Source organism: Mustela nigripes, chromosome 5 (assembly GCF_022355385.1).
Source record: "Mustela nigripes isolate SB6536 chromosome 5, MUSNIG.SB6536, whole genome shotgun sequence".
Lineage (NCBI taxonomy): Eukaryota > Metazoa > Chordata > Mammalia > Carnivora > Mustelidae > Mustela > Mustela nigripes.
The window spans coordinates 85057862-85083360 of record NC_081561.1 but is presented as its reverse complement, the minus strand read 5'-3'; the positions used below and the strand labels follow the sequence as shown (position 1 = coordinate 85083360).

Sequence of the window (25499 nt, the reverse complement as noted above, 5' to 3'; positions counted from 1 at the left end):
CTGCTGTACTCTATAGCCGGAATTTTGGCAGAGAGCGTGGTTGAAATATTTGTATCTACTATCAGATTGCTACTATTTATTTTATGCCTGTCAATTAAGCTAAGGAAGGGAGGGGTAAGAAAGAGAGAGAACCATGATTTCATCCCATGTGGATTATTTTCTGTCTTTTCACTGAAGGTCTTGGCTTCTGTTTCTGTTGTCTTGGAGACCTCCCAATTTTTCTTTAAAAATAGCAGGCATTATCAAGAATTCATTAGTATTGTGAAGTCTTGTGAAATTATAGAACTCCTGTGATTTTGTGTCTTTACAAGTACATGGATGAACTTTCACAAAGCAGAGAGGAACATTTTCCTTAGTGCCAGGACAGAGCATCAGAAGCACAAAGTCACCTGTTTCTTTCCCTCATCAGAAAAATAATAATAATTAAAAAGCCTCTGGCCTCTTAGGCCTCAGGACCGGGTTATTCCCCAGGTAGTTGAGCAGGTGAGCTTTCCAACCCTGCTCTCAACCGTCAGCATTCTGGAGGTAAACCAAGCCAGCTTCATATTCCATTCCAACCATTCATTATCCTCCACCCCTGTGTACTCAGTATAACACGGGGACACTAATTGCCTGCCTTGCAGGGTGACCCAAGGAGTGAGACCTGCTGTATGCAAAGCCTCTGGCCCAGGGCTTCTTAAGTGGGTGAGGCTGAATGAATGGCTCCCCCAGTTCTCGTTCTTTCTATTGTTGCTAATATTAAATTCTTTCCCCTCTATGGTGGTTCTACCTCACTTGCTTTTTTAAAGCTCGGATTTTACAACGAGCAGTCTGTGTTTCTCCTGCTTTACAGGGTCAATTATGAGTGTTTTCAGTGGTGTTTGGCATTGCCAACTTATTTGGTGTGTTAGCCTCAGGCCGCTTTTCCTTCCTCCTGGAGTTAATTGATACCAGCTGAGAGAGCAAATCCCAAGTCTGCTGGGCAGGAGTTGAATGAGTAGAAGTACCATAGACTAAATTGGACATTTTGAATTAGAATTTGAAGTGTGGTTTTAAGTAATATAAAAAGGTTTATAATAATCTGATGCCAAAATATAAAGATTTAGAATCAACATTTGGAACACTGCACAGTATTAGGATAGTTTTTCTAGCTTTTATTTTCAACCTATACTTTTTAAGTAAAGTTGAGTTTTATAAAAGGGCTAAGATTTTTTTTTCCCCTAGTGAAATGAGAGTCAACAGGTTTTTCAAGCTGGGTTAGAATAATTTCCAGATCAGTGGAAACTGAAATGTGTTGCTAGCAGGTGTTTTATTGTAGATGGCTATGAAATGACTGCATTCTGTCTGCATTTCTAAAAATTTAGATGAAATGAGCTTTCTCACGTGCAGACTTAGCTAAAAGACCATGGATCGGTACGAGGCAGATCAGTATTGGTACCTATATAACCCCAGCATGGACAGGACCTGTACTGACAGCTGCAGGTGGCCATGAGTTTGAGGGACCTGCTCACAGAGATGGTGCTCACTCTACTCCAGGGGAAGAACTATACACCATGTCACTATGTCAGCTAACTAAGCTCATGGGAACCAAACCACCTGGCTTCTGGGCATCTCTGTGGAGTGGGCCAGGGACCCTGGGGATGGAGGTAGAGAAGCCCCCACTCTGTCCATACTGAGTGAGGTACTGAGAAGTTGTCGCTGGGACAGGCGTTTCATGAGTGGGCTCCAGACCTTATCCAGATCAATTTGGAAGGAATTTGAGGTAGGCTCTTGGATTCTCATTATAAGAAGTCTCATTCTGATGGAAGCAGCAGCATCTCCACAAAAACTGCACAGTGTGGCAGGGGGTCATGGAGGGAGAAAGGGATGGGGCGAGGGAGCAGCTCTTCGATGAAAATTAGATAAAAGAATGTACCTTCTGCATTATTTTTGCTGTAGGCAGTAATGTTTCTGACAAAGTGTATGTCATTGCAAAAACTTTTTGCTATAGAGAGATTATTCTCTTGATATACAAGTAAAATGTCAGTTACCCCCAGAGCTCTCAGAAGTTCACTTCTTGAACCCACCTGGTCTTGCCCAGCACAGTGCAAGTTTAGGTGGAGGATTTAAAAATCAACCTTAACTATGGGGCGCCTGGGTGGCTCAGTGAGTTAAAGCCTCTCTCTGCCTTTGGCTCAGGTCATGATCTCAGGGTCCTGGGATCGAGCCCCATGTCAGGCTCTCTGCTCAGCAAGGAACCTCCTTCCTCCTCTCTTTCTGCCTGCCTCTCTTCCTACTTGTGATCTCTGTCAAATTAAAAAATAAAAATAAAAAAAAATAAAAAAGTTTGGGGAAAAAAATCAGCCTGGTGATGAGGCTAGAACACAGTGATGTCATTCATATTTATTTCTGTCTGTATAGAGTGGAGTTACATCTTTGGGTCCCTAATGCTCATACAGCTGGGGCGGATGTCTTGTTATAGAGGGTAGCCATTAAGGCAGCAAAAATTGCATATAACCAGTTATTCAATGCAGAGACCTGGGTCATCATTTTTAATGTGGTCCATGTACCACTTTAATGTGATTTTTTTTTATGATTAAGATGTTCTAAATTCAATCGGTGAGTTTTAGAGAAGGCAAATGTTTCCTTGTGTGAAACACATCCCTCAGTAATGAGACAATACGAGCTGTTTTTTCATCCTTCCTATTGCTGCTGGAGGGAAGTGAATGCTTGTCGACACTGTCTTCAGGGATGAAAAACGTTGTCTTTCAGACAAATGTAAAATGGGGTTTGGGGGCATCTAGATGGGACAGTTGGTTGAGCATCTGACTCAGTTTTGGCTCGAATCATGATCTCTGGGATCAGGCTCTGGGCTCCACGTAAAGTCGGCTTGGGAGTCTGGGCTCCATGTAAAGTCGGCTTGGGAGTCTCTCTCCCTCCGTCCTTCCTCCTCTCTTCTCTCTCTCTCGAATGGATTAACCTTTTTTAAAAATCAGTTTTTCTCCAATATCAATAGTTACAACACTTTTTGCTACTGAATATTTGTTTACAAAGTCAAGTTCAGCCTGCCTGCTAGAAAAATCTTGCCTCACAAAAATTGAAGAGCATATCCAGAGGAGCTAAACTGAGAAACATGTGAATGACTGTTTCTAAGACAACATATTTAAAAAATCTGAATGACTAATTATACTTGTTTATTAAGTGAACTTCCTTTCTCAACTAGCTCTAAAACATGATCACCTGTGACCCTTATCGTATACATATTTGCTAGACTAAGAGCAATTCCTGATGTCATATGGGTTCATTTATAAATTGGCTGGTCGAGAACTGGGACACACATTCACATTATGATAATACTGCATGTAGAACTGATATCCCCAAAAGCCTCTTTCATCTATTATGTAGTAATACTGTCATACAATCTTCATGAAACAAATATGCCCAGAGTTATTCAGCGCTTTCTAAACATCCGTACTGATGGTAAAAGGATCCTCCCTCAGATTGCTGATATTCTGTTTTGAAAGCTGATGTTCTCACTCTCTCTTTCTCTCAATCCTTGCCCTCTCCCCCATCCTCATTGTTTTTCTCGTTAGTCTACGCGGAGATGAAACTCCATATTACAACTCCTCTCTCCTTCACTCTTTCTAAAAAGCATGCGCCCTTTTGGACATTTCCTAAGGATCTTCATTGCCATAAAACAGTAGGTAAAATAACAAGGATTGAAGAAGTCTTGGGCTTATACTTCGTCTGTAAACTAAAAAGAAACCATATTGCTGTATCGCTCACGGGCTGTTCGTGGTACATCCAGGGAAGTGTCTGGTGTGAGGGAACGCTCAGAGGCTGCCCTGAGAGTCCTTCACGCTTCGTTAGAAATCGGAGACAGTTGGGGGCGCCCCAGGTGGCTCAGTCAGTTAAGGGGCCTACTCTTGGTTATGGCTCAGGTTCTGATCTCAGGGTCCTGGGATTGATCCCCATGTCCGCTCCAGACTCAGTGTGAGTCTGCTGGAGATTCTCTCTTTCCCTCTCCCTCTGCTCTTCCTGCTTATGCACTATAAATAAATAAATAAATAAATAAATAAATAACATTTTAAAGAAAGAAAGAAAGCTCAGACAGCTCTCTAAGTATTTTCCTTTCTCACAGGGACTCTGCTGGAATTTTGAAGACAGAATAAGTGGTCTAGGAACAGGTTCTTGGATAAAGAGCAGGGCAGAGACAGGCCAGGCCCTGCGACCAATATGGCGCTCCCTGGGATGGAAGGAAGACACCTTGGCTGACAGTAGTTCCTTCCTCCCCACCTCCACTTAGGGTTTGTTGATTCTTTTTCCCTTCCTCCAGGAGGAGCTAGCTGTGCGGATGGACACTCTCAGTCTCTCTCACCCTCCTTCTGGCTTCTCCCACTGCTTTAGATACCAACTCTCCCATGGAGATTGTCAGCTGAGACATGGTCCCAGAAAATTTCCAAGGCACTTAGAAGACAGGAGTCCGTTTATCAACTTACTTTTGGCTTAGCTTTTGAGGACCGCAAAGGCCCTATAGCTTGGGCAGATTTAGAATTTGTAATTGGATTCTCTTCTTTGAAATGGGTGTAGCATACTTGAAATGAATGTACGGTTTGGAAAATAAGTATAAACTGCTTGGTCATGAGTGCTCCGCCTTGCAGAGAGCCTTTCCATCTGGTCCAGTAGTGCACCGGGCTATGCCACCTGCTGCACGGTTGTCGTCGTGCTTTGGAGAGTTGCACAACCCCATGAAACTGCTCCTAGCCTTGCAGACGGGCCTCCTTTCCTTTCGTTGGCTTTGTTTTCATTAGTTACTACATTTAGGTATTTGATAGGTTCCAAAAATCAGTTTGGGGACATTTTGAGTGGGGCAAATTAAAGACATCCAACAAATAAGTTGCCATGTCCAGTGAAGAGAAAATAAAAAGGCAAGCAGAAAAACATGCTTTAAATCTCACCTCTTATTTCCTGCAGAGGATAGAAGAAATGCTTTGTCATCTGAGTCCCTTTTCTGGGCCTGAGTCTCTGGTTACTCGAAGCCAACTGAAGTCCTGGCTTAATTGCATTTCTTTGCACTCCAAGAGGATCGTCTTAATTATTTAATAGATTCGAATGTATGTTCAAACTACAGCCACACATTGCAGAAAGTCGGTGGTGGAGTGAGTCCCCACACAGCATGTGCGTGGAGCGCGGGGCGGGAGTCAGGGCTGTCCTCCCCTGGCTGTCCCTGATGTTCAGAGGGAGGAGCAGCCACAGCGCTCCGCTCTCCTCCACTCTTCCTCGCCTCAGAGTCTGTGATTCTGGCCTTGAAGGGGGCCCTGGCTGGCCAGGCCGTGTTCGACCCTTTTGCTGCACTGCTCCAATTCCTATGCGGAGAAACAGCTCAGTCCCAGCCCAGCCCACAGCATCTTCCATCAGAGCCGGCAGAAGCCCCCACTTGAACTGATATGGGTCTGGTTTGCAAAACTGAGTGGGGAAGGAGTCATAAATGCAGCCACCTAGAACAAAACCTAATTTGTTTTTTTAAACCTAATTTTTAAGCGTCTAATTAGCCCTAATGCTGTGGCTCCTTGCAGACCCCATTCCTGCTTTTCCCAGAGGAGTAAAGCTACCTGGGATGTGGGGTTTGCTTTGCTTTGTTGTTTGGTTTGGTTTTTGGTCGTCCTCTTCCTTGGAAGTGGTTGCCTTCTTGGCGGTGGCCAGACTAGCAGAAACAAAGAGGCTTAAACTGGAGGAGATTAATATACCAACCCCAGGGACGAAGGAGCAGTGCTGGTGATAATATGGGGAGGTTAATAGCATTTGGGGCCACGGTTTCACACACTGACGGGGATGCAGAGAATTTCAGGCTACAGAGAAGGTGAGATAGGGGTAGCTGATGACTGAGGGCGCGTACTGGAGATGGTGGCATCCCTCGCAGTGAACAAAAGAACTGGAAAAAGCAGGCAAAGTAAAATTATCAAATGAGAGAAGAAAGGGACCGGAGAGTAAGTAGCATGATATTTCAGATAAATAGAAAGCAAATACATGTCAACACAGAAACTTTGTTTTCCAGAAATAAAAGAGGGAGGGAAGAGGCATTTTATTTTTATTTTACAGCTTTATGGACTATTTGAATTTCTAACCACTTGATAGACATTTGTTTTTTAAGATTAAAAAAAAAAATAGGGGGGCCCTGGGTGGTTCAGGCGTTAAGCATCTGCCTTCAGCTCAGGTCATGATCCCAGGGTCCTGGACTCGAGTCCTGCGTTGGGCTCCTTGTTCAGTGGGAGCCTGCTTCTGCCTTTCCAGCCTGCTTCTCCTCCCTGTTTGCTCTCTCTCTCTCTCTCTGAGTCAAATAAATAAATTAAATATCTAATTAATTTTAAAAAATGAGTTATCCAGGTGATGGGATTATAGGCCTTGCATTTTTGTCTTCATAGTCTTCCTATAGTATAGAAAAGCTAATAGATTATTTTTAAAGTTTTTTATTTTTATTTACTAGAGAGAGAGAGCAAGCAGGGGGAGGAGCAGAGGGGAGAGGGAGAAGCAGATTCCATGCTGAGAACAGGGTCTGACGCGGGGTCCAGTCACAGGACCCTGAGATCGTGACCTGAGCTAAACTCAGGAGTCTGCTGCTTAACCGACTGAGCCACCGAGGCACCCCAATAGAAGTGTTTTGTTTTGTTTTTTTAATAAAATTAAGCCAAATCAGTTGAAATTTTTATAGGCAAGTGTGGAATTAATATCTGCTGTGATGCCGCATTTATAGACTAGCTGACAGAGAAGGTAATGCAGTCTTACCCTAACCAATGCGTGAGTCCATTGCAATGAGGAAACAGTTGGCTTCAGGCCCTTTCAGTGCTGGCAAGAGCTCTTCTAGATGACCAGCTTAGCTGGGGGGAACCCTCATGTTCTTTTCAGAAATCCACTGGCTTCTAAATTGTTTGGAGCTGATTTCTATCACAAATGATGTTATTAAAACCCTGATCTGGCATCCTTTACTTTTTTTTTCCTCCTGACTTTGCTCTTCTACTGCTTTCAAAGCTAAATGCTGACCAGCTTTAATATGATGAGCCAACATGTGTTGACATCTGGAAGAAATGAGAATACGTAAGATTCCTGATGCACCCAACAGGAAGTCAATAGGAAGTATGCACAGAGCCCCTCGATGTGTCCAGCCTGCTTTTGAATGCCTTGAATGGAGAGCCATTCTCTAACACACAACATAGGAGATGTTCTTACTATCTGATCACCACTTAATTTTGTACGCATTGTTTTTTCCCTAGGTTGTCCTTTTCACACGTTGTCCTTGGTAGCCTTTTATTGTCCCCGTCCCCACTAAACATCAAATCTTCTGCCTTCTCTGAGTCTCCCCACCTTCAGAGCCCATCTGGGATCTCACCACCGGCCCTCAGTGCCATCTCCCTGAGACAGAGGTGTTGCGTGTTGCAGGCTAGAGGAAGCGGAAGCTGGAAGGGTAGGCAGGGGCCATAGTTTGGAAGGTATCTGGTGGCAGAGGTGCGTGCTTGGACCTCATTCTGTAGTTAGTGGAAACTCTGTCAGATTAGAGATTACTTTTAATTGTGAGTACTGGAAAAAAAAAAAAAACCAATAACAGTGATTTAAACGAATTTGGAGTTTTCTTTTTTCTTACCTATAGGAAATACGGAAATAAATGATACAGCAGTTCAACGATGTCAGGGCTGGGTGTCTGTCACTGCCTTAGCTTTTCCCTCATGATAGCTTCCTGGTTACAAGGCAGATGCTCTACCTTGAACATCATACCCATCTTCAAGACAAGAGAAAAAGGCAGAGTGAGGAGCCCTGCCTCTTGAGTACACCTCCCCTTTAAGGAGCATTCCTACAAACCCGGCAGTGTTCAGCGTCTTGGCCAGAACTGTGCCTTGTGGCCAGTCAGCGTTCTGTTAGGGAAGAAGCCTCATATAGGCCTTTATTAGGTAGCAAGCATGGAGCAACACAATTTGCCTATGCAAATTGGCAGTATGAATTTCCAAGAGGGAAAGGCTACAACAAGCATTTCCCCAATTGTGTTTTTGTTTCTGTTTTTATTTTTGTTTTTTTACAAAAAAGTACCTTTTTTTTTTTTTTTTTTTGGCCTTGCTTCTGTGAGATGAGCAGTATTTGGAACTTTACATTCTAAAAACGACATAAGACACAATGAAATCAAGTGCCAGCCAGTGTGGGGCAGACTGGGGTGTGTAGGAGAATTCAGAGAAGGAAAAGTGTTGGGATAGCTGGAAAAGATTACACGAGAAAGAGAACTGAGTGGGGCCATGAGAAGTGGATTGGACTCTTTTACCACGCTGTAATGGCGGATACATGACCTTCTACGTTTGTCAAATACCAGAACAACAGAATGAACTCTGTGAACTGTGGACTTTGGGTGATAATAATACGTTGTGAACTGTGGACTTAGGGCGATAATGGTATGTCTCTAAAGGTTCATTGATTGAAATAAACGTACGGCTCCAGTGCAGGCTACTGATAGTGGGAGAGTGCGCACTCTGTGGAGGTAGGGGCCCATGGGAACGCCTCTGAACTCTCCACTCCGCTTCGTGTGAACCTGAAACTTCCTTAAAACAATAAAAGCTATTAAAAGAAGGAAGGAAGGAAGGAAGGTAGGAAGGAAGGAAAAAGAGGCAGATAGATTGGATTTAAACATTTGAAGAAATGGTGAGGCTGGTGTTCCAATGAGAGGGGAAAATGAGCAAGGACACAGATGTACAAGTGACGGCAGCGTAGGACAGCATGGTGAGATGGGGCTGCCCCTGATTTTAAACAACCTTGAGGTTAAACATTCACTTGTGACTAAGAAGGAATTGGAATAATCTTAACCTTCCCTTATTTACCACTCATTCCTATGGCATTTTTCTGAGTTTGCATAAGAAAACTTAAAGTTGAGCATTTTACTGTTATGTTCTACAGAGGAGGAAGAGTGAAATACTGATATTCTGCAGCCTTGTATGTCTGGGCTTTTTTCACAGATTAAACTCAGTTGATTAATATTCAAAGGATTAAAATAATACTCATTTCTTTGCAAAACTGGTATTAAAAATGACTGTGTTGTTTATTTGGGATTTTAAGAACTATACATCTTTTACCTTGATCATTTTTTTGGCATTTAAGTATGAAAGCTTTTCTGTTTTGTGGCCTATAGTAATCATTTTATAAAATATTGGTATTAGCAATTTTAGTTTTCTTTTTAAAGTAAATCATTATCCTGGTAAAAGTAAAAGCACCTTCTTTCAGTTGGTTACGTTAATTAAACAGAGTAATGAAGTTGAGTTCTAATTATTTTTCCCCAAGTTATTTAAATAGTTGCTTTTAATTACACACTGAATTTAATTGAATTCGGTCTAATTTGATAAACTCCCTATCCAGCTGTTGAAACTTGGAAAATTAGCTACAGTCTCCATAATTTACCATTTCCTAGTGTAAATGGAAAACTTTTAATATGGTTAGGCTTTCCCCCTCATTTCTGTCCTTTGCTCTAATCTTTGCTTAGTCATAAACATTACTCATATTATGAAGCAGAGCTCATTTGTATAATACCTAGCCTTGTGACTGTTGATAAATCATGGAGAAGGGAGAAGGTCCGTCACCCATAGGGATGAAGAGGTTTGCCTTTTAATCTGGTTTATGTTAATGCAGGTGGAAGATACAGCCTTTCCGGTTCTATTTATAATGTTGCCATCTGGCTGAAGAAAGGTTTTTGCTTGTTCTATTTATTTGTTTTTAGATAAAAATGTTTTGGGTTGGATTTAAAGTATGTAATGTTTGCTCCTGTCTGCTAACTACATCAGAAGGACTTTGTACCATGAATCAGCTAGCTGCTTTTATTGGTAAACAAAACAGCTTGAGAAATGATTCCCAATCACTTATACACAAAAAATATATGGGGCACATGGTTTTTTGAAATACAGTTTTCTTCATTTCAGCTAAAACAGATGTTTGTCTTTTTAACAGATTACCAAAAGGAATCTATTAAATTGCTTTGGGGGAAATGTTGGGGTTTACAAATCTCTCAAAGCTGAAATGCTTGTTTTGTAGCCTTTCTGGTATTTGCAGCCAAGGCTGTCATGTCTTCATGCTTCTCCCCATGCCGTATAGACAATATTCTGTTGTATTTGGAGTCTCTCTCTAGTTCTGTGATATTCACTATAAGTGGCACTGAGCATACCTTCCTGTTTTGTGGCTGCAGATGCAATGATTTGATTTTGGGGCTTGCCTGATGTCACGTCAAAACCATCCTAAAATTACAATATTTTCTGGGTTTTTTTTTCCCCCACCTGGAATGGACACAACAGGAATCTGACAATTCTTTTGGTTGTGTTTTCTCTGCAGTCTTAGCAGCCTTCCAAAAATGAGCAAATGCACCCTTTTTCTTTCTACTTGTCATGAAAACTTTATCTTTCTGGGCCTTGGCTACCATTTGCTCAGAGTACACCACCCACCTTCCAGCCGTCCCTCAGCCTCTTCTTCAGCCATTTATTCAGCGTCACAGAAGTGCCAGATAGTGAACTAAAGATGGAGATCCTGAGGATGAAAACCACAGGCCCTGTCTTCAGGTTGCTCTGGTCTCTTAGAGCCTTATCTCAGAACTGCGCCTGTCTGAGCACCAGAGACAAATGCCTCAAGCTCCATTCCGTTGGAGAGCATCTCTGGTTCTTGAAGCTCAAAACAATGATGACTGTGATTACAGCTCTTTGGAGGCAAACACGTAGCCCACTCCTTATCCCTTAAATGTATCCTGATAACTTGTTTTGACAGAATTCTCTTTTGTTATTATTTAAGTCCTATTTATGCTATCCCTGTCATGTGTAATTTAACAAGCAAAAATGGAATTTTTGGTAGAAAAGTTACGGACATGTCGATATTTTTGCCGCGGACATTTCGGCACAACTGCCTCAACTTTACTTTGGAAGTTGACAGACTATTATAAATCATTAATAAATGGCTCTGTGTGCCTGTCCCCTTCTTCGTGCCTTCACATTATAGTTCAGGATGAGGAGTGATGTTTCTGGTGCGTTCTGTTCCCATGGATCATATAACTGTACACAATGCTGGCTTGTATTTATAAAATCAGTGTCTTTGTGTTGGGTTTGTATTATCTCAGTATTGGACAGATTTCTTTGTCTTTCGGTTGACTATCCCTTTCTATCACGGTCATAAATTTTTCATTTTTTTCATTATGCAGAAATGAAGTAATCAGAAAGTGACTTTCAGTCCCTGTTCATTCTGGCCGAATGAGCGCTCCCTAAACTCCACGTGCCTTATAAGCCTCTGGTGTAGTCTATTGTAGCCACCAAGTCATAACTTCTTGTTGTATCTGGAGAGCACGAAATACAAAGAAAAAGTAAGAATTGAATTGTTTCTTGTCAGAATGAATAAGGACGAAATGGGAGACTGATAGACATTATCAAATGTTCTTAATTGCATTTGTCTTTGCAACAAGAAATAAGCAATAGATTCTTGAGTAAAGCAGTTCCTTGTTCTTATTGCTGTGTCACGTTAAACATGGCTGGGTTTGTTGTTTATTTTTTTTAAGATTTTATTTATTTGACAGAGAGAGAGCACAAGCAGAGGGGAGCAGCAGGCAGAGGGAGAGGGAGAAGCAGATGCCCCACTCAGCAGGGAGCCCGATGGGGGGCTCGATCCCAGGACCCGGGGATCATGACCTGAGCGGAAGGCAGCTGCTTAACAACTGAGCCATCCAGGCACCCTCATGGCTGGATTTTAGACCATAGCACACGGTGGATTTATTCTGGTGTAGAAGGGCAAATTACATTCTGCACTCTTTCTCAGCATCTGTAGTTACACACGTCTCCAGGGCACAGTGCCTGTAAATCTGCATGGTGACGTGGCTGCTTCCCCATCCTGCGGCGATCTGTGAAAGATTAAAGACACCAGTGAGCCTCTGTCCACATTTTATTTCCTTGACTGTCCTGCAGAATGACCTTCAGAGCATGCCACTTGTTCCCTAGCCAGGCACATTCCCTCCATTCTGTGTTTGTCATTCTACCCACCGCCCTTGCTCCATGGAGTGGGTGGCTGGGGTCCCATTTCCTGCAGGATCTGAAGCAGAGGAGAGGCTGAGAGCTCAGGGAGTTTCCCTGCGTGGAGCAACCTCGCCGGCTCCGTCCTGGATGGCCACAGTGACGACTCTTCTGGTTCTGTGATGCTACAGTAGCAGGCACAGTTTTCCCCCAGGTCACTGGAGTCTCTGTTTTCCCTCGAGGTCAGATATTTATCTCTTGGTACCTGTTACGGGCAAATGTGAAGATCTGAAAAATTTTTAAATTAAATAGAAAGCAGAATTCTTAAGATGTCTGTTTTTAGCCTGGTTTCCTTGTATTGTTTTCGTTAAGAAGATAAGCACATTTGTATATATACTTCCAGCAGGCTTGTTATAGGCTTCACTCTGTTTACCCAGAGTCCCCCGCCCGAAGTCTCACGTGATTTATCCCAGTGACTTGCATTGCCTTCAGGGTAAAGTCCAAACTCTTGGAATTCAAGGAGTCCTTGACCTCAGCCTTGTTTTCAACTGCCTACCTTCCTAAACCCACTGTTCCAACTGCATAGTGCCTTGCTTATCTTTTCTTTTTTTTAATTGCCCAGGTAGTTTTGCTTATGGCCTCCTGCAGCCCTCTCTGCTTCACTCTTTGCTTTTACTGATTCTCTCCATTCTTCAAAATCTTTATGCAGTGAAGTCTTATATCACTACTACCCCCTTAGCACCTCCTCCCACCTCTGAATCTCTGTAATACTATCTGCATCATTTATCTGGCATCTATCTTCTATGGTATATTGATTTTTTTTAAAAAACTGATTCATTGCTATGATTGCACGTGTTTTCCTATTGTCTCCTCCTATGTTCACAGGCATCTTAAAAGTTGACGTTGTGTCCTTTGATCTTGGTGCTTGTAGTGTATGGTTCAGTGGCTGGCCCATGAGAGTATCTGTAAATGTGTATTGATAAAATTATTTAGGGGCACCTGGGTGTTGCAGTTAGGCGTCCGATTCTTGGTTTTGACTCAGGTCATGATCCGAGTGTCATGAGCTCGAGCCCCACATCGGGCTGTGTGCTCAGTGCACAGTCTGCTTGAGATTTTTTTCTCCTTCTCCTTCTGCTCCTCCCTCTTACGCTTGCTCTCTCTCTCTCTCTCAAATAAATCTTTTAAAACGTTTTTTGAAAAAAAATATTATTTGGTGTTTGTGAGCTTGGGAATGTAGTGGTTCTGATGATACTGTAACAAAGAGACTAATATCAGGTTTGGCTGACTTTTTGAGGACAGTTCACCTTTTGACATAGTTTCCAATGATTACAGAGAAAGAGGAGCATAGATTCCCAAGAGGTGGGAGACAAACTGTATTTGAGAGAACATATTTATAAATGCACTTGAAAATGATGGACGTAGAGCATGTGCTTTGGGCCATAAGAGGAAGCAACTTTTCTGAGGAGAAAAGAAAGTTCCAAAAGTTCTGAGGAGAATCAGAAGTTCCAAAACACAGTTTGAAGAAGTAACCCAGAAGTAAGGGTTCCGGAAGGGAAAGGTGGTAGAGGGAGACACATTAATATTTCTTCCCAGTACTGAGCACAAGGTGTCCCCGAGTCAGATACTATCTGGGCAATGCCAGTAGGAAGAAAACTGAACCCACGTTTGTCTAGGGTGAACTCCCATGAGCTCTATCATTTCTTTAATTTCAGGAACAATTATGAGGCATTTAAACTGAGAAGCTCTCTATCCTGTGAACTAATCAGAAAGGTCATTAGAGAAGTTTGCATTATGGCCTTATTCTAAGGCAAATTTCATAAATAATGTTGGATAAAACCTTAAAGATCTGTGTTACAATACTCCAGGCAACTCTATTAGAATCAAATGTAATTGTCAAGTAAATAAGCAAAAGGATGATAAAGTAGAAAACTTTAGGAGAAACACTGAATTGCCTGGAAACTATTCTGTAATCACTCTCTGTTAAGTTTTTGAATCAAAAACATTCTTTAATTGCCATAACAGTGTTATACAGCCAAATTTTTCAACTAAGTGATTTGTTTAGTGTGCTGGGGGTCTGGCAAGACCACCCCAGGCTCTGTGATTTACGAGGAAGACTCAGGACTCAGCATGGAGTCAGACTCCTGCTAAGATTGGAGCAAAACCAGGCCTTCCTAAGGAGAGCTCTCTAACGCCTGCTGTGTGAAGTCTTTTCTGCACAGATAAATTGAAACTATTCAGTTGAGACCTATGAAGTTGCAATATTCAACCATTTTTCACTACAAAAGCGTCAATTGCTGGGACCCCTGGGTGGCTCAGTCAGGTAAGCGTCTGCCTTCGCCTTAGGCTGTGATCCCAGGGACCTAGGATCAAGTCCTACATTGTGCTTCTCGCTCTGCAAGGAGCCAGCTTCTCCCTCTGCCCCTCCCCATGCTCGCGCTCGTGCGTGTTCTCTCTCTATCTCTCTGAAATAAATAAAATCCTCAAAAAAAAAAAAAAAAATGGCATGTGCCTGTGGTTCAACCTCTAGTTCTGTCTTCTAGTTTACTCTCCCCCAAAGCTATTTGTATACCCTGAGCTGCATGTCCACCAAGTCCAGCTGAACAATATAGCAAAGATCTCATACAGAGCTGGGCCTAATGGCTAAACTCTGTTAAAAATAGAGACAGAAAGGGGCACCTGGGTACATCAGTCGGTTTATTGCCCACCTCTTAATTTTGGCTCAAGTCATGACCTCAGGGTTGGGAGACCGAGCCCCATCTTGCACTCAGCACAGAGTCTGCTTGAGATTCTCTCTCCCACTCTTCCTTTGCCCCTCCTCCCGCTCATGTGCACATGCATTCTCTCTCTAAAATAAATAAATCTTTTTTAAAAAATGGTAAAGAAATATATTATCCTTGTGGATGTCAAGGCCACATACCATTCAGTGAGATTTAAACTCAGTGTGATTCCTAAGATTGTAATCCTAAATGTCTTATTAGAGTAAGCTTTTTTTTACTACATTAAGCACTTGTTGAACCAGTTATTCTGATCAGTTGAGAGAGACTCTTCAGCCAGACCATACAGCCCAAAATAGAAACAAAGCAGCAAGAACCCGTGCCCTTTATGGGAAGACATGGCAAGGAATGCAGTGATCGTAGAGGATCTGGATTTCACAAGCTCATTTATGGCACTTAGTGGCTGCAGGATTTTTACTAGGTGAAAGCTCCAAATGTCTGCCATCTCTCTATTTTGTTTCAGAGCGGTTTGGAGAGAGACAGAGCCCCAGACCACAAGGATGCTTCTCTGCATCCTTCCTCTTGCCTTTAACACTCACACATGGGATACTAATGGAATAAAGCTTTCAAGCTAGCAGGAAGATCAATAGAGATTTTATAAGGCTAGCAAAGACTTATTGAGCATTATGCTATATGACTCAGTTTTCTTTATAAAAAATGAAAGAGATTCAAATTAATACTGGAAAGTCACCTGAGTCTTTTAAAAAATGGTATTTTTTAATGGTGGGGGGGAGGTATATTCAGTCCTGTCTGCGAGTTACCTAGGATTTCCAGTTTTTTAAATGTTGGAAATCTTAAGTAAATTACTTTCATCATGTTCTCAAGTAGTGAAATTCCCTGTTCTTTGTTTAAAAAAATAAGAAAAAGGTTTTATTTCTCATTATTACAATGGAGTGTTTGGGTTTTGGGTTTTTGGGTTTTGGTTTTTTTGGTTTTTTTTTAAAGCTCATATTTACTTAATGCAGTGGTAACTTGAAGGGCATTCTGTCTCTTCAAGCTGTCATCTAAGTCCCAGAAACTCTGAGGATTACCTCTTCCAAAGCCAGGTTGTACCCTAAAAATCATACCATTAAGCCCCGCCTACTACCCTGAGGGTCCCCAGGAGGTATGCTTGTAGCTGAGTTGGAAACCTCTGAAACCAGCAGCTGAGCCAGACTTTGCTCCCCAAGACCCTGTCACCAAGTTGACATAGGTTACTTTCCCCATTAGTGCTGCATGAGCAAAGCCCTGGGGAAATGGAGACCCAGGTTCCCACATTTGTGTAGGGAATAAGGAGAGAGCCAAAAAAAAAAAAAAAAAAAAAAAGCTTTCTACCAGTTATTGAGCCTTGTGGTGAGCCCAGTGCTCTCATTAATTTACACAACCCTGAAACTAAGTGTTGTCCCTCTTTACAGAGGGGGAAATTAAGGCTGAGAGGTTAAGTGATGTGCCGAGAATTGATAGCCCGTTAAGGGCACAGCCAGCTCAGCTGACTCCAGAGCACACACCACCTCCTGGAAACTTCCAAACACACTGCTACACCATGCCAAGTGCGGCAAGTACCGTGGTTGAGGAAGGCCCAGGACCTCATCGGAAGAGAGAAAGAGAGAAAAGGAGTGTGTTCAATACCTGTTGTGCACTAATCTCGATGGCAGATTCTTCCCACGCATCTTCTCCATTAATCCTCCATCTTCCCAGCAGCCCTATGAGGGAGGCTATATCCCCCCACACATACCTACTCAGAGAGGTCAAGAAACTTTCTGAAGGTCACCTGAGCCCAGATCTGTTTGAGTTTATATCTTCTGCCTTATCACAATTAGAGTGTTAACCAGAGAGGTTGTTGGAGAAGTAAAGATTCTTACAGAGGTGGAAGGAAAAGTGGACTAATAGAAAAATAGAAAGATAACCTGAAAACTTTAGATGAATGTCCAACCGAAAGGGTAGACATTAGCAATTATTTGTAATTTATAATTGTTAGAGTTGTCATAATATTTAATGAAGAGACCATTTGTAAAATTACTTTTGCTTTACTAAGTTAATCTGTCATTTTTACATGAGCATTAAAAATTCTAATATTTTTTTTTAAAGATTTTTATTTATTTATTAGAGAGGGAGAGTGAGAGAGCATAAGAGGGGAGAAGGTCAGAGGGAGAAGCAGATTCCCCTCGGAGCTGGGAGCCCCATGCGGGACATGATCTCTGGACTCCAGGATCATGACCTGAGCCATAGGCAGTCGCTTAACCAACTGAGCCACCCAGGCGCCACTAAAAATTCTAAAATTTTCCATGCATCTTGTTGTGAGTAGGATGCAGAAGGTCTTCTGGGATAGCAATGAATTCCTGAGATCCAGATGGTAGGAGGGCAGGCGAGTGGAAGGAGGTGGAAGGAGTGGCAGGAGGAGCAGCTCCAGTGGAAGTCAGGAGTAGATCAACTGGCATTCAAGTAACCAGACCTCCAGTTAAATTCAAGTATATTTTTTACATTTGAATTTCAAGATTATGAGACAATTATAGCTCCCCACCCCCCAGAAAAAGCTTTTATCAGGGATTATTTGGAAAAGTCAATGGGACTGAACATAATCTCCTTCATGGTGGACAGTTACATAATATCCAGTTAGGATTGATGTTTGTTGTCAGGATCTGGGGGCCCTGCGGATATGCAGTCACCAGAGAAAGATTAAATTATGTCAAATATAGGCAAGAAAGAAAGGAATATTTGAAATATGTTCTAGACAAATGGTTCTAATTCTTTTTCAGTTAAGTAAAAATAATATATAGCAGATCCATAAATAGCTTCCTAATTAAGGCTTTACTTACTGTGTGCCAGAGGTAGCTATATAACAAAAAGAAAATTATAATCCTAGTACTCCAAATATGTGATACATTCTGCTTCTTTCTGTTATGTTTTTTAATAGTTAACTTCTTTATGAGTAATTTTAATAAGATTAACTTGCAGAATAAGGAGAAAGTTTCTTCTTTTAAAAGATGCACTTATTTATTTTTTAATTTTATCTTATTTATTTATTTTATTATGATAGGTTTTTTTGGTTTGTTTTAAATTTTTTATTTTTTTATAAACATATATTTTTATCCCCAGGGGTACAGGTCTGTGAATCACCAGGTTTACACACTTCACAGCACTCACTATAGCACATACCCTCCCCAATGTCCATAACCCCACCCCTCTTCTCCCCACCCCCCTCCCCCCAGCAACCCCCAGTTTGTTTTGTGAGATTAAGAGTCACTTATGGTCTGTCTCCCTCCCAATCCCATCTTGTTTCATTTATTTTTAAAGATTTTACGTATTTCTTTGACAGACAGACATCACAAGTAGGCAGAGAGGCAGATGGGGGTGGGGTGGAAAGCAGGCTCCTCGCTGAGCAGACAGCTCAATGCAGGGCTTGATCCCAGGACCCTGAGATCATGACCTGAGCCAAAGTCAAAGGCTTAAACCACTGAGCCACCCAGGCACCCCACGATGTATTTATTTTAGAGAGAGCATGAGCAAGAGGGCCAGATAGAAAGGAAAAGAGAATCTCAAGCAGACTCTGTGCAGAACCCAACACAGGGCTTGATCTCACGACCGTGAGATCATGACCTGAGTGGAAATCAAGAGTCACGTGTTTAACTGCGCTTAACCAATTGCTCCACCCGGGAGCCCTGTGAAAGGCTGTTCTATACATACTGAGTTAGAAACTTTCCGAGTTTTGAGTTTCATCGACTTTTTTGTATCTTTAGGGATCTCTCTAAAGTTGTGAGCCTAGAGCCAAGAGCAGTTAGCTTGGGTTTCACTTGCCACATGGTGACAACTGGCAACTCCTTTTTGGTAGGTGGGATGAGAGGTTATGTGACAGCATTAAAGAACCAAGCATACTTGCTGATTTCCCTTCTAGATCAGTATCAGAATAAGAGCCTATCCCGGTTCCACTCATACTCCTTTCAGTTTCCCTCCCAGCCACCATCCTCCAGTGTAAGCACATACACACACCATGTAGCCCTTTTCCAGTGGTAGCTTGCCTGGTAAAATTTCAAGTGACAAGGTCCCATCAGAAGACACTGAATGAGGCCTTTTATTTGCTTTCTGCTCATTTTTTACTATATGTTTACAGAACTTTCCTTGAAAATAAAGCCAAAAAAGCCCAATAGATAAAACTTAAACCAGTCAATGTCTGTGTTTGAAGCTATTATTTAAAGCAAACAAATCCAAAGTAAGCAATATTAAAAGATTTGTATAAGATACTTTTACTGTTTAGTCTATGATTTTATCTATATTAGTTATTATATATTATAATATATAGTTAATAATAAATAATAAATATAATAAAATAATATAGTGGTTAATATCTACTGATTTATTTATTTGAGAGTGTGTGTGCATGTATGCAGGGTTGGGGGGAGGGAGAAAGAGAGAATCTCAACTAGACTCCCTGCTGAGCACGGAGCCCATTGAAGGGCTCGAGCTCAAGACCCTGAGATCATGACCTGAGAAATCAAGAATCAGACACTTAACTGCCTGAGCCACCCAGGCACCCCATTATCCACAGTTTTCCATGCTAATACCACAAAAATTTGGTGTATTGCTCTCTAGAGGTTGAAAGTAAATTTAGGGAATATTTTTTAGTAATTTTTTTCAGTATGTCTTAGGAACAGTTTTCAAATTTGCTCTTCTTAAAGCATAATTATCATCCCATCTTTTCTGGTTCAAAAACATTGAGCAAGTAATTCCTATTGTCTCGATAATGTCCAATTTCCTTAGCCTAATGAAGAGATAATGTGTCATATGTCAGGGGCAAGGGCTCCAAACAAAGCAGGGAAGGAGTGTGAAGTGCTGAGTGGTGGGGTTGCTCTGTTAAACAATTCAAGAGGATTTTCTTATCTGTCTTATTGAGCAGAGTCCCAGAGGATGTGAAATCCATGTGGGTATCAGAGACAAGAATGTTTCGAGTCCTTGCAAAGTTCTGGGATGGACTAAGTCAGGATGACTAGAACAGAGTAATTCAGAAGGAAAGGGGTACCTTGTGGGCCATGATGGAGACCTTAGGTTTTACTCCAAGCAACATGGGAGCTATTGGAGAGTTCTGAGCAGAGGAGTGACGCCACTTGTATTTTAAGGGGATCACCCTGGCTACTACGATGAAAACAGACTAAAGGTAGTCAGTGGGAAGATCAGGTAGACTGGGTAAGATTATATTGTAGTCACACAGGGAGGAGATGATTAGAGAGGCAGCTAGAGAGGTGGTAAAATGTTTTATAAGGTAGAGGGGAAAGAACTTACTAACAGATTGAACATGAGGATCAAGGGTGAGTCCAGGGTTTGGGGCATAATCAGATGGAAGGGCAGAATTCTCAGCTGGTGAGGAAGACCGCAGAGCAGGTTATAAGGCATAGAGTAGGAGGCAGAAACTCATGGGCTCGGTTTTTGACATGACTTGTATCTGAGACAGTAGCAGATATCTTTTAAATATCCTTTGAGGTACACTGAAGTAATATGGGTAAAGGGGTGCCTGGGGGGCTCAGTGTGTTAAGTATCCGCTTTCAGCTCAGATCGTGACCCCTCGGTCCTATGATCGAGTTCTGTATCAGGCTCCTTGCTCCGTGGAGAGCCTGCTTCTCCCTCTGCCTCCAGCTCCCCCTGGTTGTGCTCTCCCTCTCTGAAAAATAAATAAAATCTTTAAAAAATACATATGGGTAAAGAAAGTAATGTGTTTAAAGTATGGGATCCTGCACTTGACATAACCAGAGAACTACCGGGTATGTCTGCCCCTTTATTCCTTTCCGAGAATACATTTCCCATAGTCTCTTTAATAATCTGTGTTACGGAACTTTTTCCAATACCTGTTTCAAAATCCTAGTAAATTTTATGTCCTGGCTCCCTTCTAGTGACCCACTTGGGTATGTTCTTGGAATGTTGGGTCCCTAATGCATGAGCTTTCTAAGAACTAAGATCAGAGACTTTGGATACCAGTCATGCTTCCACCTGCTTGCTTTATGTTTAAACTGGGACCAACCTTGAACATGCTACTGCTGGAGGATCGGTTGAGCCACAGCCCTTGAGTTTGGGGTGTGTCCTTCCCACTGAGCCAGCAAGAGTTGTAACAGCCTCATCTTTTTATTTCCTAAATCTAGCCTTGTGCCTGATACAAAGGTTCACAGTAAACATTGAATAGGTGAATGTTTCTAAATCAATTTTAAGAAACTAAATATGGTCTTTTCTCTTTGTCTCATTTGTACAGCGCCTGAAAGCTACAAAGTGCAAGAAAAGAAAACTGCTGCCTCCAGCCGTCCCTCTGCTATTTCGGGACAGAATAGCAACTACTCAGGAAGTAAACCAGGTACGATTCATGTCTTTTGCTGTAGAAAAAAAGTTATCCCTAAAGCCTTAAGGCATGCTGGAATTTAGGAGAACTTAGTTTCTATCCTGCTACCAAAACACAACTCCTACTGGCTTATATGAATTTAAGTCCGAGAACCTCTTACAGCCTTGATTTTCTCTTTCTAAAATGGAGATTCAAACACATGCCCTGCTAATTTCTCAGAATCATTTTGGCAATCAGCGAGATAATGCGTGTGGGTGCATTGTTTACTGTCCAGCGATGCATAAGAGGTAATCATTTTCCTATTCATTTTTGTAATGGTGCGTGAACCACAACTTTTTGTGCCTGTGTGCCCAGCATTACTGTATATCTTTTCTTGTGACATTTTCAAAAGCCATTTAAGGAAATCTTCATACATAGCAAAGCTGCTACAGAATTATGTTTTTGTTCTCTATTGTCTGCAATGATTGTACACCTACATGGTAATTTCATTTAATAGCCTGTGATTCATGGTCTGTTCCACTCAGTGATACAAAGAAGCAAACAGCCTGTAAACATAAACAGTTGAAGACAATGAAGTTGCTTCCAGGTGTCCAACAGCCATTGTGTGGTCCTTGACAGAGCCCACTGTCCAGTATGATGGTAGACAAGCAAAGAGACGCAGCGGCAATTTGACCCCCTCATGAGGGCCTTGGAAGCCTACTTTATGCAGCATCCGAGACCAAAATCACTCAAGAGCAGTGAATCAGTGAGAATTAAGATGGAAATCACTCTTTCTAGCTTCAAACAAAACATTCCCCCATTATTCGTAGTTTAGCGGGGGTGGGTTGGTGGGGTTTCCATGTGGGAAAGATCTTAACAGAGCAGATAAATCTGGCTTCTTGCTTAAACAAAGGACAGCTAACAAGTACTATTGCCAGACTGTATGACCAGCCATTAGTGGAAGATGATGTGTAATTTCAGTGCAATTTTAATTAGCAGGCTGAGACTCCCCACTTAGTCAGTTTGCCTTTCCATCTGTTCATGGACCCACCTACCTTTCAGCCACCATCTACTACTTAATGAGTAATTGTCCTGTGCCTGGGACCATGACAGGGACTGGAGGAGCAAAGCAGGGCCCCTGTGCTCCCAGGCCTTATTCTAGGGGACTTAGGTTCCTTACACTGAAGTGAGGATCCTTTAGCATGGAAACCTCATTTGTCTTACCATGAGAACTGAACATTCGCTAAATGCTATATACTGTTTTCTCCTTGTTTTGACTGTATCCCCTGTGCTGTACGTTTTATCCTTGTGACTTACTCATTCCATAACTGGACGTCTATACCTTGCACTCCCCTCACCCATTCTGCCCGTTCCCCTCCACCCCTAACCTCTCTGGCAGTCATTCATATTGTGTCCTTTGAGCATCATGTGTCTCCTTGCTTATATAAATATATATAGATGAGCTGATGTACATATGAAGGTCTTGCTTTTAAAACCACCATGTTGTTTTCCTTAGTATCTCCAAAGGATGATAGAAGAATTTTCATGTTGGATGGCTAGGCTTGAGTAAAACCTGTTACTTCTATGAGATACAAGTCATGGGAATGTCTGACTAGAGCAGTCTATTAATTTTCATTCTCTGGAACTTGGGGCAGGGGTGGTGAAAAGTAAAGTATATACTAAATTTTGGAATATTTTGAATATTGTCCTCAACCCAAAATGGATAGTCTGACCAAATGATTTCTTGGGGTCTTTTTTAACCCAGTAAATTTAATTTTATTTATTTATTTATTTTAGATTTTATTTATTTGTCAGAGAGAGTGAGAGAGTGAGCACAGGCAGACAGAATGGCAGGCAGAGGCAGAGGGAGAAGCAGGCTCGCTGCTGAGCAAGGAGCCCAATGTGGGACTCCATCCCAGGACGCTGGGATCATGACCTGAGCTGAAGGCAGCCGCTTAACCAACTGAGCCACCCAGGCGTCCCTAACCCAGTAAATTTTAGTTAAATGTTTTCCCATCTTTTACCCTCTGATAAAGACCCTAGAACATCTCTTTGATGTTAATAACATTCAAGTTGTTAATATTTTATCTTGGAAACAGGCATAGGAGGCCCTTGTGGTTTATAAGTGTGGGCATGGTATGTCTCATGTTATCTAGGAAAGACAAGTGCTCTCAGCTGGGAATACTTGGACCCAGACAGAAAGAGACCATTTGTAAAATCACGGATATGTCTACACCATGTCTACAGAGTGGGTGAGGGCTCTTGAGGATGCCATCAGCTGCCTCCAGATGATTCAGAGTGTAATCTAATTAGATGAGAACATTGGCATTCTTTTCATGATCAGTACATACCTAAAAAAAAAAAAAAAAAAAAGCAGAAACTTAAATTCATTTTTAAAAATCCCTCTTAATTTCTATCCCTTTATCACGCTCCACCAACAAGTCTTAAAAGAGCCACAAAAAACTTCACTAGCATTTATAAGTCATTTCCATCACAGAGGAATGCAGGCCTTGGAATCTTCCAGGCCTTCTCTGACTGCTCCATCTTGCCGCTGTCATGCCTCCCTGAGTGCCCTGGTGTGCAGAAGGGCCCGGGGTTGAGCTAGAGATCTGGTTTTAGGAACTAGCTGTGACACTTCACTGTGCCACCTTCCTTGGTCACAGACATTTCCCTCAGCTTTCTCCTTTGGAAAACAGGCATGAGAACTCGTCCTTGAAGGAGTAGGTACTTGGCCAGCTTGTAGAGCTGTTGTGAAGAACAAAGTGATAATGTTTGTGAAAGTGCTTTGCAAAATGCAAAAGCCCCAGTGAAGTTATTTATTGTGTCAACTCTAGTTGTTCGGATCGAAGTCAAAGCCTGGTGAGCTCTTGAGAAAACCTTGTCCGTGTCAGTTGATTTTCTTTCTTCGAGAGCCCCTGAGTTCCCCCTTTGTGGTCTAGGCTCATGCATGTCACTGAAGACAGGATATCAGGAGCACTTCCCATCACTCTTGAAAGTGCCCCAGTTTGGGTGGCCAGCCCCCTGCTTCAAGTCGTCCCAGCCAGAGGTTGAATGCAGAGGGCAGCTGCAGGTGAACTCACAGCAACGTTCTGTTGCTCTGAAAACTTTTCCTTCTGACAGTGTTAGATCTGTCAGGAAACGATGGGAAATGTTCAGGACGTTCATTTACTTCCTGCACCTTGGTTTTGTTGCAGGGAAAAGGGACATGAGGGTTGGGGATGAGAGGCAGACGAAGAATCCTAGAAAATTCACTCTTTACTTGGAACTATTCAATTTTTTTTCTTTTTGGAAACCTCTCTTTAAAGATAATTTTTATCAGCTTTTGGTTATTAAAACTGTGACTGTTTAACATTTATTTTTTTTAAGTCTGTTATCAAATATGAGGTTGCTGTTTGTTTGCCCCATTGGTGTATGTTGAGGGGGGGGTTAAAGGCTCTGAAAGTTAGTGAAGGTTGTTTGCTCATTCGTTCAACAGATGCTTCTAAATATTCTCCTTCCTGCCAGATGTGGTCCTGAACACTGGGAATACGCAGTGAACAAAACCAATAAGGCTTTGTTCCTCCCCCACCCCATCTCTAATCCACCAGCAGTATTATTGACATTCTGGCACCCAAGTGACGGATGTAATCAGAAGGATGGAAACAGAATTTAAACTGAATGCCTTGGGGCACCTGGGTGGTCCAGTCAGTTGAGTCTCTGACTCTTGGTTTCAGCTCAGGTCACCATCTCAGGGTCATGATCTGGGGCTCCGGAGATGGAGCCCCACCGTCGGGCTCAGGGTGCTCAGTACAGCATCTGCTTGAGATTCTCTCTCCCTCTCCCCTCCACTCTCTCTAAAATAAATAAATAAAATCTTAAAAAAAAAAAAAAAAAAAGACCTGAATGACTTTTTCCCTCTACAATTCAGCGTTTTCTAATGCCAGGTTCCTAATCCAACCAAAATCATCTAGGATATCACAATCACCGTGCCCTAATTCTTTACTTCCTCAAAATCTGATTCCAAATGAATAGTGATTATCATTCCAGCACTCAAAACAAGGTCAGCGGGAATCGTGATACTTGTAAGCATTGGCCTTATTTTTAGCAATTGATTGATTTGTTTGTGCAGCAATCTATATGTCCTTGTTTCTTATATATTAAACGATCAGTCAGGGTGGTGTTCGTTACATGCGATGAGCATAATCTTCATATGAAATATTACAGAAATCATCCCATGTAGTGCTGTTTTCCTACTGTGTATCCAAACAGCAACCATTATAGTGTGTAACTGGGTTATTGATATTGTGATTGATTTGGAGCTCTCAGGCTTGGTTAGGGTAGAAGAGGATAGGTGAGGGGGTGTGTGTCCCATACGTTGTTATTAAAATCTTCCCTTCGAAAATTTTTTTTCAAAATTTTGCCTGAAATTTGGCAAGTACTCAAAAGTACACACTATGAATAAGAAGGGTGTGACAGAAATTATAAATGTAATTCAAAGGAATTAAACTATTTTTT

The 25499-nt window shown here is 41.9% G+C and overlaps 1 protein-coding gene across 13 annotated transcripts in view; it reads left to right on the top strand.

Annotated features, from left to right (window-relative positions):
- MAP7 (microtubule associated protein 7) overlaps positions 1-25499 on the top strand; it is a 167451-nt gene that overhangs the window by 87252 nt on the left and 54700 nt on the right. For all 13 annotated transcript variants that reach the window (XM_059400796.1, XM_059400791.1, XM_059400789.1 and 10 more), the window contains one exon: positions 20943-21041. In XM_059400796.1, coding sequence (XP_059256779.1) covers positions 20943-21041 — 99 coding nt within the window. The remainder of the gene's footprint in view (positions 1-20942; positions 21042-25499) is intronic.